The sequence below is a fragment of the Diachasma alloeum genome, unplaced genomic scaffold, assembly GCF_001412515.2.
Source record: "Diachasma alloeum isolate Michigan unplaced genomic scaffold, Dall2.0 Dall_scaffold_00208, whole genome shotgun sequence".
Taxonomy (NCBI): domain Eukaryota; kingdom Metazoa; phylum Arthropoda; class Insecta; order Hymenoptera; family Braconidae; genus Diachasma; species Diachasma alloeum.
The window spans coordinates 936,297-951,450 of NW_021680373.1; the positions used below are offsets into that span (position 1 = coordinate 936,297).

The 15,154-nt window shown below is 37.9% G+C and overlaps 1 protein-coding gene across 1 annotated transcript; it reads left to right on the forward strand.

The window, feature by feature from the left end:
* The first annotated feature begins 228 nt into the window (after positions 1-228).
* LOC107036342 (sodium/hydrogen exchanger 9B2) lies at positions 229-14,851 on the forward strand. Its single transcript, XM_015254267.1, has 6 exons — positions 229-1,303; positions 3,056-3,427; positions 9,707-9,971; positions 10,916-11,116; positions 11,881-12,045; positions 14,095-14,851. Exons 1-6 carry the CDS (start codon positions 972-974, stop codon positions 14,617-14,619), a joined length of 1,860 nt encoding a protein of 619 aa, XP_015109753.1. The 5' UTR covers positions 229-971; the 3' UTR covers positions 14,620-14,851.
* The last annotated feature ends 303 nt before the right edge of the window (positions 14,852-15,154 follow it).

Genomic DNA, 15,154 nt, shown 5'->3' on the forward strand with positions numbered 1-15,154 from the left:
ACCCGTCGGCGTTAACCTCCCGTCAGCCCCTCCCGGCCTCCCAAAACTTGAAAAATTCCGCACGCGTGCCCCTCAAATCCCTGCCCCCTCCCCGCACAATTTACCCACGTACCATCGCCCCCCCTCCAGCGCTGCAGCAGTCAAGAAATTCAGCCCGAATTCAACTAATCCCGCGACTAATCCCGCTCACTCACTGGAGTCCGCGATTCACAAACCCCCATACATATAATAATAACGAGCGTTAATTGACGGAGAAGCTCGGCGAATTCAGCCAGGGCCATTGGCAGCAGTAGGTCGCGCCAGATCTGGGTGCAACATTCAATTTTCCGTGTCGCGAATAATAAACCTAAAAATCGCGACAGTGCGCCGTCCAACAGGAGCGCCCACTGACAATCGTCGACGGCCGTCCGGTGTTGCCCATTTCCGTTGGGCATTTGCTCTCATTTAATTTTCCATTCACCGGAAAATTTTTACTCCGAGTAATCACAAAAGCGCGTGACAATACCGCGTGTAAACATCAACAGAGGCTTGTTCTCCCCCTCCAGTGACGAAAGTTTAGTGGCGAGCGAGTCGAACGGTGTTCAATGATAATCGTCGCGATACTTATTACCCCGACACATCGTGAACGCAGTTATTGAGACGTCGGACTCCACCGGAGACGCGCGAACAACTGGTGTTTGGGCTTTGCTGGGACGTGGGAGAGGTGAAAACGTTTAAATCAAAGGGATTAATTGTGCATTCGGGAAATGGGCCAATGGAGACGTAGCGCGGGCCTGTCGTAACATCCATTGGACAGAGTGATTATCGTTTGTTGAGAAGAGGTGAAAAAAAGAAGAGGGGCTCTCGGGACAGGACTGACAGTGTCTTTAATGTCTCGTAGTTTTCTCCTCACATGTTGTGAGGCGATCCTCGGTGACTGGTCACCACTTGCGGAGACTTTTGAATTTATTGTGCGAAGTTGTTGAGGGAAGATGGAGTCCGATCAGTCGTACAGTGTCAGGGGTTTGCGGCCGCACGAGGAGACCAGGAGCCGGAGGGTGTCCATCAGCGATCAGGTTGTCGGGATCGATAATCCGGTGTTTGAACACAATCGGAGGATTAGTGCGACCTCACAGCACGATTCGGAATCCGCCAGGAAGAAGTCTATTCTGCATCACAGCAATGGGGAAAGTGTCGAGAATTTACCGCAGTTCAAGTTTGATCTTGAGAATGGCAGGATCAATGGACAGAGTAGGAAAAAATCGGCTATGAGCTTGTCCAGCTCCATACGGGATAAAATTGAGTACACGGAGGAGTTGAAAAGGTAGGATTTAGGGGGCACTGGTAGAAATTTGCTGGAAATTGTGCGATAGTTGAAGTTGAATTCTCAATGTTGTGAACGAGGGGGTAATCATTACTGAAGTTATGGAGCCACTCTGCGATGAAGTCAATCTGAAATCGTGAAATCATTCAATCCTCGAAATCGCGTGATCTAAAATCTCGGAAATCATTTCCGAAAACACGCGGAATTCTTGAAATCATGCCGAAGTCGTTTAAAATTAATGAATGTTTTGGAAGAGAATACGACGAACTATATTCGTCGTGATTTTGATTCTAGTATGAAATCATTCGAAGTCAATTGCAATCATGAAATATCGCGGTTCACTTGAAGTCGTCGATTTTATTTCTTCTCGAAATGACTGACATCAGCCCTCAAATCGCGAAGTCTACTTCATTTCGAAATCATGGTGTCACTTATGGAGTGAGTAGCCCCTCGGTTGTGAATTTGAATTCAATTTAAGATCAAATCGTTCATGGAATCTCTCATTCAGGCTGGAAATTCAGGGAAATTGTTGCTTCAATTTTCAAATTATTCAATAATTTTGGTTATTATGTGGACCTGAAAATTGCAATCCCATTGAATACTCTGGAATTTAACTGATTTTTAATAATACAATACATGAAAATTTTGTGTGAATGAGTGATCGGTAAAAATTTCACGACGTTCTGCTTAAAATTTCAGGAGTAATTTTCTAACAGTGTGAAAGGAGTCGGAAGGGAGGGGTTTCTAGTCATTTGGGAAGTGGTGGCATTTTTCATTTTTTGGGAAAATTTAATTAGTTTAATGAGTAAAAATTACAGTGTTTTTACATTTTTATCCGAAGTAGGATTTTTTACGTCTTGCTAAGTTGTTAATGTGAAAATCAAATATTATAAAAATTTCTATTATTTTTTGTTGGTGCGTTGCACATTCTCTCCTGTGTTCAATTAGTTCTGAAATAAACAGACTATTGATAAAATTTCAATCTGTGTAGTCATTAACTATTATCAGTTCTATGAATTTCTTTGAACATTTAATTACCTCGATCACGAGTGATTGTAGATAATACAGTGAAAATATACTATTGTTAAAACTTCATCAGATACGGAAAACGTCATGATTCATACCTCAAAATGTCTAATCCAACATTAAAAATTCTTCCACCAGAATAAATGTTGAATTATCTCGATACCTAGTAATTAAAAAAAATTGACGTCAATTTTTTGTTAAAAAAATCATAATCTGTAAAAAGTTTCTTATGTTTTTTTCTTAAATCAATTGGTTAAAGTCAAATGAGAAAAATGTTAAATTCAGAAGACACTTTTGTTGTAGATAATCATCGGCAAGAGAAAACTTAAAATTTCATTACCAACAACAAATCCAAAAAATCACTGCAAAAACCCAACTCAATTTAACAAAAAAAACTACAAAAAAATTATAAAAGTAACAAAAATTAATTACAAGAAATAGCATCTGACCTTTCCTTCCAAAATAAATTACTCCTCATCAGATAAATTGAAAATAAGTAAAAATCTGACTTGACTCCTCACGCATTACGATTTTTTCGATCTTGAAAAATGTCAAATTATTTTGAGAATCAATAATGTTCCGAAAAATAAATCATTTCTTCCTAAAGTCATCTCCGATAATTGCCAATTACGAAAAACGGTGGTTGGTGAACCACTTCGTCAATTCGATTCTCCCTTCATCTCCCCCTCCCGATGTTTCATTCAGAATTATTTTGAGTGCTTCTAGTTCATGGTTGTATCTATTCTGCGCCCGCTGTCACGGACCCGATGACACCCCATCCTGGGAGCCACCAGGCTGGCGACGTGCCTGTCCGCGTCCCTTCTGCCCGACATACAGAAAATTTGCCCGAATACTGTGTCTCTTTCTACTCGGTATAATGGCATGGGGCATAACGTACTCACTCGTCGGTGCGGATGCAGCACCAGGTGGTCCACTATTTAGTTTAGCATGCTTAGCAATAGCAGCACATTTTGCCGGCTGGATTTTCTCACTAACGACACTGCCGGCCCTCATTGGTATGCTGTTCACTGGTATCATAATGCAGAATGTTGGACTCGTCCACATTGAGGGATATGCTCATGTTGTCGCTAATCTTCGGTAAGTGGCCTTGAAAAACCCAATCGTAAGAAAGAACGAGTGAGAAATCCCTTAAAAAAATTCATGTGACGTTTTCGGTGAGCGATCTATCTCTCTATATTATAAAAATCCAAATCGACTATTGGGGATACAAATTTGGTACTCGAAATTGAGACTCCGAAATTAAGGGTCACAAGGGTCATGAGGGTCAGATTAAGGATCACAAGGGTCAGATAAAGAGTTACAAGGATTACAAGTATAAGGGCCACAAGGGTCCTATTAGGAGTCCAAATAAGGGTCACAAGGATCAAATTAAGGGTCCAAATAAGGGTCATGAGGGTTAAAACCCCAGGGTAACAAAGTAAAGATCACCAGGGTCAAAATAAAGGTCATTAGGGTCAGAATAAAGGTCACAAGGGTTAGATTAAGTGTCACAAGGGTCAGATTAAGGGTTCTAATAAGGGTCGCAAGGGTCAGATTAAAAAACATATGTGTCAGATTGAGGGTCATAAGGATCACAAGTATAAGGGTCACAAGGCCCTTAATCTGACGATTAAGGGGCCAAATAAGGGTCAGAATAAGGGTCCAAAGAAGGGTCATGGGGTTAAAAACCAAGACTCAACAAATAAAGGTCACGAGGGTCAAAATAAGGGTCACGAGGGTTATTATGAGGACTACATTAAGAATCCAAATAAGGGTCACAAGGGTCAGAGTAACGATCGCGAGGAATTCCATTCGGAAGCAATACCGTAAATCGCATTCCATTTAAATCGAAAATTTGAAATTTGAAACGGAGTAACACAAAAAATTCAAAACTTGAATTTGAACGACTACAAAGCCATTCGGAAGCAAAAAGCGCATTGCTACTACGATTAATTCCCAGAAATCAATCACTCGTGAAAAATCATTTTAAAGAAGCAGAGGGAAGTTTACGTAATTGATGAATGAAGAAATATGTCAGGAATTGTGAAGAAAAAAATTCTATAAGAAAGATCATTGAATCGAGCTTAGGGAGTCGACACCATTTTCCGACTGAGGCCTCGTTCATGTTTTTTAAGGTCGATTGACACTACGCATAACAAACCGTCAGACATAAGTCACGTATTTCCACCGCTCAATTGACACCAACAGTGTCCAATATTTATTCTATTTTCCTGACGCAGTTGGCGTTTTCTCACCTGTTAGATCCGGTTGATTGTCTCGGGTAGATTGTCGAGATTATTTGAGGGGGTTTTGATATGTTTTGGGGTTTCAAGAATGAAATATTAGCAGTCGCATATGAAAAGACAAATAGTAAAACCCCACATGAAGATGAAAAAATGTTAAAAATTATCCCTGAATTTTACAAATTGTATTTTTCAGAAATTATGAAATTCTGGATAAAATTCAATAATTTTAAATAAACATTGCAGAAAAATATTGTATTTTTCTCACCTTTTTGACTGAAAATTCAAAATTTTTGGGAAGAATCAATAGAAACTGTAAACTTTACTACTATTAAGGTAAAATATCTAGGACTATGTGGTCAAATTTCCGGGAATTACAGTAAATAATTCATTTGAGTACGAAAAAAATTGGCATGCTACCCAATAAAATTTCCTGAAATGCTTTAAATGTCTTCCCGAAAATTAGTGACAAAATTAATGAATTCCAGAGTGTTACATTCCCTAAACTTCCGAATAAATTCCAAAAAATCAGTGTCACGTCCCCAAAAATTGACTCTTCAAATTTTCATCCATCAATAAATAAATGACACCTATTTTGGGTCAAGTAAACTTCCGATTTCCCGAACCGTCCAACCCTTTACTCCCCTCGCACCTATTATCGTGTTTCTCTCACCGAAAAGATAACCAGTATCAATTATTTGCGTATTTTTATAGTACCAAGGCTTACATTCTTCCATCCCACCTGACAGATATGAACCGGTACACATAGAATACCCCATCGAGTGAAGTGAAATGTCACGTGCTTTTCGAGTACCCGATGAATTATCGACTTATCAGTCTATTAGATCCGAATAAGAGGAATCAGTAAATCCGAAGCGCGTGAGCTCAGCGATTAATCAGCTGACACGGGTAAACAGAAAAGGCCCCTAAACATCCAAAATAAAGTGAGATAAAATGCGCGTGACTAATTAGCGTCTAACTCCCGTGAGTATTGCACAAAGCAAACAGCCATGTTTGCCCATCTCATTTCTCCCTTTGCCCAGCTCATTCACATTCACTTGAGGCAGAACCTTGAGGATTAGTTAATGATCCCCCCGTTATGCCCTATCAAAACTCGGGTTCATTACCAGCGCAGACTACACCCAGATGACCGTAAAAAAACATATTCACACATCAGTTTTCACAGAATGCGCGTGGATGCGATGTTACACAAGTGATAATGAGCTTGGCTATGACGCAACGGAGTGGCCAATGCTGTACTCCACGAATGGACCCGACGTTTATTACACATGTACATTTCTATGTGACACTGGAAATTTCTGATTAACCACCCGACCGAAAAGCTTCCCACGCTACAATCGAAACGTATTATCAGGCGGTTAGCGTTGTTACGGGCTTCAACCTTCTCCAATTTAGAATGAGAGAGAAAAATACTTTTTCATCACGCTGTGACGAAAAGTGAACTTTTCGGCACGCTCCGCGTGCCTAAAAGTCCAATTTCCGCCACATTGTGATGAAAAATCGCAAATCGAATTTCTCGCCTACGGCTCGGAGGCCAACGCCACACGAGTAAAAAACCCCATCGCAACAGGCCGGAAAAATACTATTCCGTACTGCTTCTCACTTTTTACAGGCCAGGGATTGGTGTTGATCCTTTCCCAAACTAGTAAAAGTGAAAATCACTACGGAAATAGTATATTTCGTAACGAGTGCAAAAAACATTTTTTCATGAATTACGAACAATATTTTTCATCACAATGTGGCGGAAATTGGATTTTTAGGCACGCGGAGCGTGCCGAAAAGTTCACTTTTCGTCACAGCGTGATGTAAAATATCGTTCGCGCCTAGGGCTGCAGGGGTTTTCGGCTCGTGTGATTGGCACACCTCGTCTTCCGCTCGGCGCGTCAACCTCACACGAGCCGAAAACCCCAGCACTCGACACGAAATATACTAATTATGTCACTCGGCCCGAAAAAACCGGGGTGTACCGACATAAAATTACGTTCGCCCCTCGGCCTGAAAGTATTTTCTGACTCACGCGATTATAAAGAAAAGCTCACCTCCGGCTCGGATTATAAAGTCGCATTTGTCAGAAAATACTTTTTAAGCCTAGGACCGAAAATTACTATTTCGTCGAAAAATTGCATTCATCACACGGTCCAAAAGTATTTTCTGACGAATGTGATTAGAGGCCTCGCCTTCGGCTCGGCCTACAAAGCCGCGTTCGTCAGAAAATACATTGTGGACCTTGTGATGAAAATAACTATTTTGTGATACCTGCCTGAAAAGTGCATTTTTCGAAAGGGTTCTGTCACAGTGAATGCGACGCTTGCAATTGTCAAAAATAATCGAAAAACAGGTGAATAATTGTGTCACGCATTGCGTAAGCTTCGACCAAACGGGTTAGTGTGCGTAAAGCGGTTGTTTTCCGCATGCCGTGCGTAAAGCGAATACGTGTACACAATAACAACTTTACCTGCACTATCGTTCCGAACACTCAACTTGGCAGGTATCACAAAAAATAGAATGTGCTACACGTGCGAAAAAGTGGAAGTTTGCGCACTAGTAACACAATATACTATTTTGGGATACTTGACTGAAAAGTGCGCTTTTTGAAGCGGTTTAGTGTGCGTAAAGCGGTGGTTTTCCGCGAATTGAAAGAAGGGGTCAATAATTTAAGGGGAGACTACTATGAATTTCAAAAGTCGCGGGCTATTGGAGTGGGATTTATATTTAATTTCTCTCGAATAGCCCGCGACGAAAATTCAATGCGATTTAAAAATTCGTAGTAGTCTCTCCTTGAAAAACCGATAAAGTGCAGTTTTCTGTTTTTGTTTACTTCCAGCATATTTTTTGAAGCTGCAAAAATGAAACATTATTCATCCAATCGTATCACTTGATCAGGAAATATTCACAATTAAAACCGCTCGTTTTACCCCACCCTCTTCTGATTAACCATCCGAAGAATCAAGAGACAAATTCCTCGTTATTCGCCAAATTCTTCCTCATTCTGTTGAAAAAATCATTTTTAAAAAATTGATCGACATCTATGCTCTCAGAGATACAGAAATTATCAGACTGATTTTCGGAGAATCTCATTGGTTGAATGAAAAAGAAACATGACATAATGATTGATATAAATTATGTCAACGAGAGTAATGTGAAGAGCGAGAGAACCGAGAAAGCACGTGGTAACTCGTGACTTGTCAATTTATTTATTCAAATGACAATCAATTATCGATCCCCGACGCGCTAAGGAAAACGTCTACATGAGTCGAACTCTGTTAAACCGAGTCACGGGTTCTACACCCGGTCAAACACATATGTATTCCCTCCGCTTTTTTATTTGCTCACACAGATCAATTAACACCCGACCACCACGGCTGTCTCGCTTTTCTCGAGTCACATGAGAAAGGAGTCACGAGACTCGGTTCAAAAATTTATAGCCTACCAGAAAAATGACGCGTTTCAATCAAATCGAGTTCTTTATGTCATTCATTCTAACACTATTTTAATTGAACGAAATGAATAATTTAGGCATTTCAAATAAATTTTATTTCAGAATCAAATTGAATGATTTGTTTCATCCAATGAAGAATTATTATGAATAAAGTATTTATTTGGGTAAAAGAAAAACTTTTTAATTTTCTCATTTGATTAAATGAAATTTGTCGAATTTATATTTAAAATTTTATTGAACTAGATTTTTATTTGCACTTTTATTTATATGAAATAACGAATTTCTTTGATTTTATGATTTTATCTAAATCCCAAAAACTCTTCGTCTGATATAAAGGCAAGTTCAAATAAAAATAAAGTTCATTAAAATTTCATTTTTTATTGAATAATGTTTTTGCGATTAAACATAAATAACAAAATTGTTGGTAAGCGATAAATAAGAGCAGACAGAAGAATCAATTTCAATACAACTTGATTTTTGCATTAAATAAATTATAATTAATTCAAATAAACAAGTTCTCCGGATGTGTGTTAGCTAGAAATATTTCCGTTGAAGTTCAGTGTTTACCTCGACTATCGGAGATTCACATGACTGATATAAATATTCCGGTATCGCTACTCAATCGTTTTATCGTGTTCTTGAGAAAAATAGGATGAAGTGCACTGAAAGAGAGACGAACAAGTCTTGTTTGGACGAAAAAAAATTGCGAGTTAGAAATTACCGAAAAAACCTGTTCGCTTTGAATTTTACATTGAATTTGATAATATAGCCGACACGAAGAACTACTGTCCCTTTTTCCGCACAAAACGAACATTTATCAGTGGGAAAATACGAATGAAAGTGTCGAATAACGAAGAAGTACTGTTAGAATAGTATTTTTTATCACTTGTGCGTAAAGTGAAATTCTACGCACAATCGTGACGAATAATAGGATTCAATGCTCGTGGGAAAAGCGTTCTTTGACCCTTGGGAGCGCTACACACCTTCCGCGGGTCAAAAAACACTTTTACACACTCGTCTCGAAACGTACTAATTATGTTACTAGTGCGTAAAGTTCGACTTTTTTGCACGCACGTGTAATACATCCTATTTTACATCCGATTTTTTTATTCCTATTTTATTTCATTTTTTCTTATTTTAGTTTACCGTCCGGAACGGTTGTGAAAGTAAAGTAATTGTTTTCGTGTGCGAATATGTAAAGTTACGCACTTTACGCACGGTGTGCTCAAAACAACCGCTTTACGCACACTAGACCGTTTCAAAATAGTAGATTATGTCACCAGGCGATGAAAATATTATCTGACGAACGTGATTATGATCTCGCCTTGGGCTCGGATTATAAAGCCACATTCGCCAGATAATACTTTTATCTCCGTGTGACATAAAGTGCACTTTTAAAGCAGATATCACAAAAAAATTATACAACAGTATAATATACTATTTTCACATCTCTCTGTATTACAAAAACCCAAATCGACTTCTGGTGATGAAAATTTGGTACTCGAAATTAAGACTCAAAAATTAAGGGTTCCGAGGATCAGGATAAGGGTCACGAGGGTCTAAATAAGGGCCACAAGGGTCATAACATAGTTTGAAAAAATATATCAACGACAGAAATTTTCCCCATTTGAAAAAAGATGAAATTTCATCCCCTTGTTGATGAATCCAACACAGGAAGATCGCTCTGGTGATTATCCTCACACGAGCGGGACTGGATCTGGATCCGCACGCCGTCAGGCGGCAGAGGATCACGATGCCGAAGATTGGGCTGGTTCCGTGGCTCGTGGAGGCCGTTGTCGTGACAGTAATGAGCAAGTACCTCCTGGATTTACCTTGGATCTGGAGTTTGCTGATTGGGAGTGTCGTTGCGGCGGTATCGCCGGCTGTTATCGTGCCCTGTCTCTTCAGACTGAGGAGCAAGGGGTATGGGGTGGCTAAGGTAAGAGTAGATAGATGGATATGCCCTCAGAAATGGCGGATTTGAATCGAAGAAGACTGTTCATTCAAAACTATTCATTTTAACATTTTTTGGGAATTAATGCACCGATGTATTCAGTTCGATTAAAGCTTTTTAATTCCACGAAATGCATTTATTTATTTATACAGCGCATTTATGGCCAGTGGAGGATTATTACGTGTTAATAAATTAATTCGCTTTGCCGATTAAGCAATTCAGTAGCGAAGTGGTAAAAGGAGATAAGTACATTAAGAAAAATAAATTTTTTTGCGTGAATCACAATGAAACATTTATTTTCAAATGGTAATAATAATATGACGAATTTAGAAGACAATGCACTTATCTCCTTTTACCACTTCGCTACTGAATTATTCCATTTGTAACTAATAAAGTCTTTATTTTGGATCAAGAGAACATTCATCTGCGTTCGAAATAAATTATTTAATGTGAACAGAAGCTTCAGTGGAAAGCAATTAATTAGTTAATTGCATTAATTCGCGCATTCAATTAGTTGATTCCGATGAAAGTTCTATTTATTGATTCTGATATTTTGGTGATCAAGTTTTTCGAGCCACATTCAGTTCCTGTCATTGTTTATTTTAATTTATCTTTTTTTCGGGAAGAAAACTCCTTTATTTAGGGTTTATTACGTTTATTAATTGATTGCAGTTGATTTTATTTTATTTTCCTTATTTATCTTTCATTTTTTTAGAAAACAAAAATTATTCGCAGAGCATATACATCGGGTATAGCGAGGAACATTTCAGCATTGTGTGGGCGAAATAATTTATCAGTCGATCCATTCGTTTGTTAATGCTCTTATTATTATGGCTGTGATGGGGAAACACTAATGCGTGACTCCTGATGAGGCTATTGGGAATGTTCGGATGCTCGGGGTAAAACGAGAAGAATTTTTTATATTGCAGGGAATCCCAACATTGATTATCGGGATATCTGGTATTGATGATGCTGTTTCGGTCGCTGGCTTCGGTATTCTGAAGAGTGTTCTATTCTCCAATGATGCTCTGTGGTATCAAATACTCCAGGGACCATTGGCTATTGTTGGGGGACTCGGGTTTGGTGCCCTTTGGGGGTGTTTGGCGAAATACGTTCCTGAGAAAGGAGATGTAAGTTGATTTTCTGAAAATGTTTTTACGAAATTTTGCTGGAATGGAATTTCAGGCCTTGAGAAATTTTTTGGATTCTGAATTTATGGAAAAATCAATGGGAAAGGAAATTTCTGGAAAATCTTTTTTTGAAATTTCAACATATTTTCCTCAAAACACAATTTTTTTAAATATTTGGGCTGAAATTACAATAAAACACTGGGAAATTTATTTATTACGATTTTGGAAAATTCTTACCGTTCCCAACAGATGTTTTATCACAATTTTTGTACCTCAATGGAACAATTTTCAACGCCACACTGTTGGAAATTCCCGGTACAGTTCATGGAAATTTTAATCACATTTTCATTCCACTGAAATTTCGAGGAATTTCATAATTGAGAATTCTGAATTTCACGGAAAAATCTAAGCGAACTTTTAATTTCAGTTCAATTATTCCATGAAAATTAATAGAAATCATTAGAATTCCCAGGAATATATTCCTGAATTTTCAATTGATTGTAATTTCTCCAATTAATTGTCATTGTCGTTAAATTTATAATTTGACACTAAACATTCACATTTTCTCGTCCTAATGTTGCACAAAAATTTGAAGTTTCATTAAATTTTCTCTTGAATCTGATATTTCCTGATTTTTTCCCCTAAATCGCATTCAATGGAGAAACGTGCGGAAATACTAAAATTCCAAAACAGCTTTTTCACATCGTGTTCTCTAATTCTGCTGATTTCCTCCACTAACAAATCTCTGAATTCCCTATTTTCAGCCATTTATGGTACCTCTCAGAGTGCTAATGCTCCTCGTCGGAGGCCTCCTCGCAGTGTTCGGTAGCGAAGCCATCGAACTCGGCGGAGCTGGACCACTGGCCGTCGTTGCCGCTGCCTTCGTCAGCTGCTACTTCTGGCAGCAGGAGGGGTGGGACATCGACGATGTAAGTACACAACTCCCGATTCATTAAAAACTCAAGGGTTGATTTGAGGCTCGTGCAATCAGAAGAGTATTTTTAATTGAATTTGACACACCACTTGGCAATTAAGACGGATGCAGTCCTCACTAATGCGCGGAAACTCCTACCCTCCTCCACCCCCCCCCGCACCTCTTCATTAATTGGCAGCCGTTGATATTTGCCTTCGGAATAATCCCACGTACGTGGATCCACATCAACTGCAATAATTCCGGCGAAAATGAACAATTCATAAATCAAATCGTCATGATTAATTCGGTGAGGAAGTGGGATGAAGTGTAAACAATCTCTTTGTACAGATGCAGAGTTTTTAGAATTCTCGGAAGATGAACAATTGGTTTTTTGTCGTTTCCAGATAATTCGAAAAGCCTTGACACTGACATAATGACTTTACAATTTTAAATAATAAAGTGGAAATTGAATGATCTCATTTTATGAAAAATTCGGCGAGTTTTTAAGGGTTCAGAAAAAGTTTTCATCCCATACCGCCCATTCATTGCATTCAGTACCATAATGTGATGAAAAAAAAAATAAAAAAAAAAAAATACAAATTCTTTATTGAAGAAGGAAATTTAGATAACGTTCCACAAATTTGTAACATCATAGGAAATTCTGTTTATGATTATTCTCAATATGAATAAGAAGAAATTTTTTACTAAAAAATGGATAGTCCAGACCGGGCTCTCCTCATTTCAAGACATCTGTAATAATTTTCTATCGTCCACAAGCATTTATTATTAAAAAATTGATTAATAGGGTGGTTACATGCAATTTTTTTAATTCAATAGAATCATGAAACATTAAAATTAAATGAAAAAACATTAGATATTTTTTTGTTATTTTAATAAATCATGAAAAATCGTGATTTCAGCTCAGAGGATGAACGATTCGTTCTCTTTTTCGAAAAACCCGAAAACTCTTGACACTGCCCTACATCTCCTTGCCCCCACCCTTCCTGCAATCTCCTCATCTAAACTACCCGCACTGCTCTTGAATCGTGATTCTCGTCAGTTTAGCCGAGAGCGGAACTTGTCGATTTTCACGGCGACTTGTTCCGAAGGACATACGAATAATGATGATTGGCCGTGTTGTAGATGGGACATATTAGTTTATACCAGTTTGAATGTATTTACCATGTGGCTGAGATTATCGTTGTGTAAACGCTGAAAAATTAATCGTTAAATTTTTTTTATAGACGTATGAAAATTTTTTTTATGACGGTGATAAAATCATTTGATAAACAAATTAATAGTTTATGATGAAAACAGGAAGGAATGAACATTTTTCTCCAATTCTAGATTATAAATATCTCCTAGACACCATTGCATAGAGAATTCTTAAATAAGTGGCGACAAAATCTATTCAAGTAAAAAATGAAACGATTTTTTTTTCAAAAATATTCACAACTGGAGATGAAATTCATCGATTGAACACAGTTCGAATTAATGACGAAGGGAATGGAATATTTTCAACAGAAAAATGAAATTATTTTATTTTATCAGGAATGTAATTAATTAAATAATCGTCGACAAAATTTATTCAATCAACAAAATGAATCAGTATTTTTTTCAAAAATGTTTACAACTCCAGATTAAATTCATCGATTGAAATGAGGATTCTTCAAAAAAAATTGAACGACTTCATTTATCGAAAACCTAATTAATTATTAACATTTCCCCATTCATTCTGTTCTTGTGCTCATTTATTTTCCTTTCATCGTAAAACACATGCATCAATATTCTCTCATTCTATTCATTTAAAAAAAAATTTTCTTTGCATCCCCACAAGCACTTCCGCAATATTAAAAATGAATCAGTTACGTTCTGGCGTGATGATTTTGATTGACTGCAATGAATAAAATTAAAAATTGAATCAAAAATATCAGATACGTATTTCTTATTTAAAAAATCAGGAAGTCCCTCATAAATGTTTCATTACCCAAAAAAAAATTCTCGAGTCATGAAATAGTTTTCAGAAAAGCCTTATGAATAAGGAACGCCCCAATTTCTCTTTCAGAATCCAGTGACAATATCCTTCGAGATCTTTTGGATGATCTTCGAGCCAATTTTGTTCAGTGTCACTGGCACCCAAATAAAGATAAACGAGTTAGATGGGCCCACAGTGTACCTCTGCATAGCCTGTTTAGTCGCTGGAATTATCCTCAGGATTTTCGCGACAGTCTTGGTTGGCGTTGGTTCGCGATTAAATCTCAAGGAAAAAATATTCATAGCCCTTGCCTGCATGGCGAAGGCAACGGTCCAGGCTGCACTGGGTCCTGTTACACTCGATCAAATAAACAGAAGTGATACCGACGCTGTGAGATACGCCGAGACAACCCTGACACTCTGCGTTCTATCGATTATTCTAACAGCTCCAACTGGGGCTATAATTATCTCACTCACTGGTCCAAGATTGCTCACCAAAACTACCGAGCTCGTTGTGCCGCAGGAAGGATGGAGATCCCGGAAGCATTCTATCAGGGACATTTCTATTATCAACGAGGATCCAGACCTCGAGGAGAGTGCTGATAGCAAACCCTGATTCCTCGGGTGGATGCTTATCTCATTTCTATTGTACGATTTTTGTGAATCATTTTTTCTCTCGTTTCGTCATTGAGGAGCCAATCTGTACATATTAACATTTACATCAGTGTGTAGATACGTATTGCATTGATTGTTAATCAATTTTTTGAATCTGTGTAATGGTTATTGCATTGTTTCGTCTCCGGTTAATCGGGGGTTTAGGTGTAATAAAGATATTGTTTTTATCCGTTTGTGGCTTTGGTCATATTTTATTCATCTGAATTATGAAATTTGTATGTACAGGTGCGTTTTGGGTTACAGGCCATTCAATCCTGGGGAAAAAGGTCCGAGGAAATTGAATTTCATGGATTAAAGAGACTTGAATCTTATAAAAACTGGGGATATCGTCAATATGAATAATAAATGGCTGAAAATCAGTCTAAACGAATTCTTTTTTGAAAGTCAGCGGTTGAGACTATTCTACAAATTTTAGTGTTAAGGATATCCAATTGCCATTGAATTTGTTAATTAAATTGCGTAGGAAAAATTAGAAA

Coding starts and splice junctions, on each gene's coding strand:
- LOC107036342 (XM_015254267.1), top strand. CDS start 972: ATGGAGTCCGATCAGTCGTACAGTGTCAGGGGTTTGCGGCCGCACGAG. Junction 1,304..3,055: donor TACACGGAGGAGTTGAAAAG/GTAGGATTTAGG, acceptor GAGTGCTTCTAG/TTCATGGTTGTATCTATTCT. Junction 9,972..10,915: donor AGGGGTATGGGGTGGCTAAG/GTAAGAGTAGAT, acceptor TTTATATTGCAG/GGAATCCCAACATTGATTAT.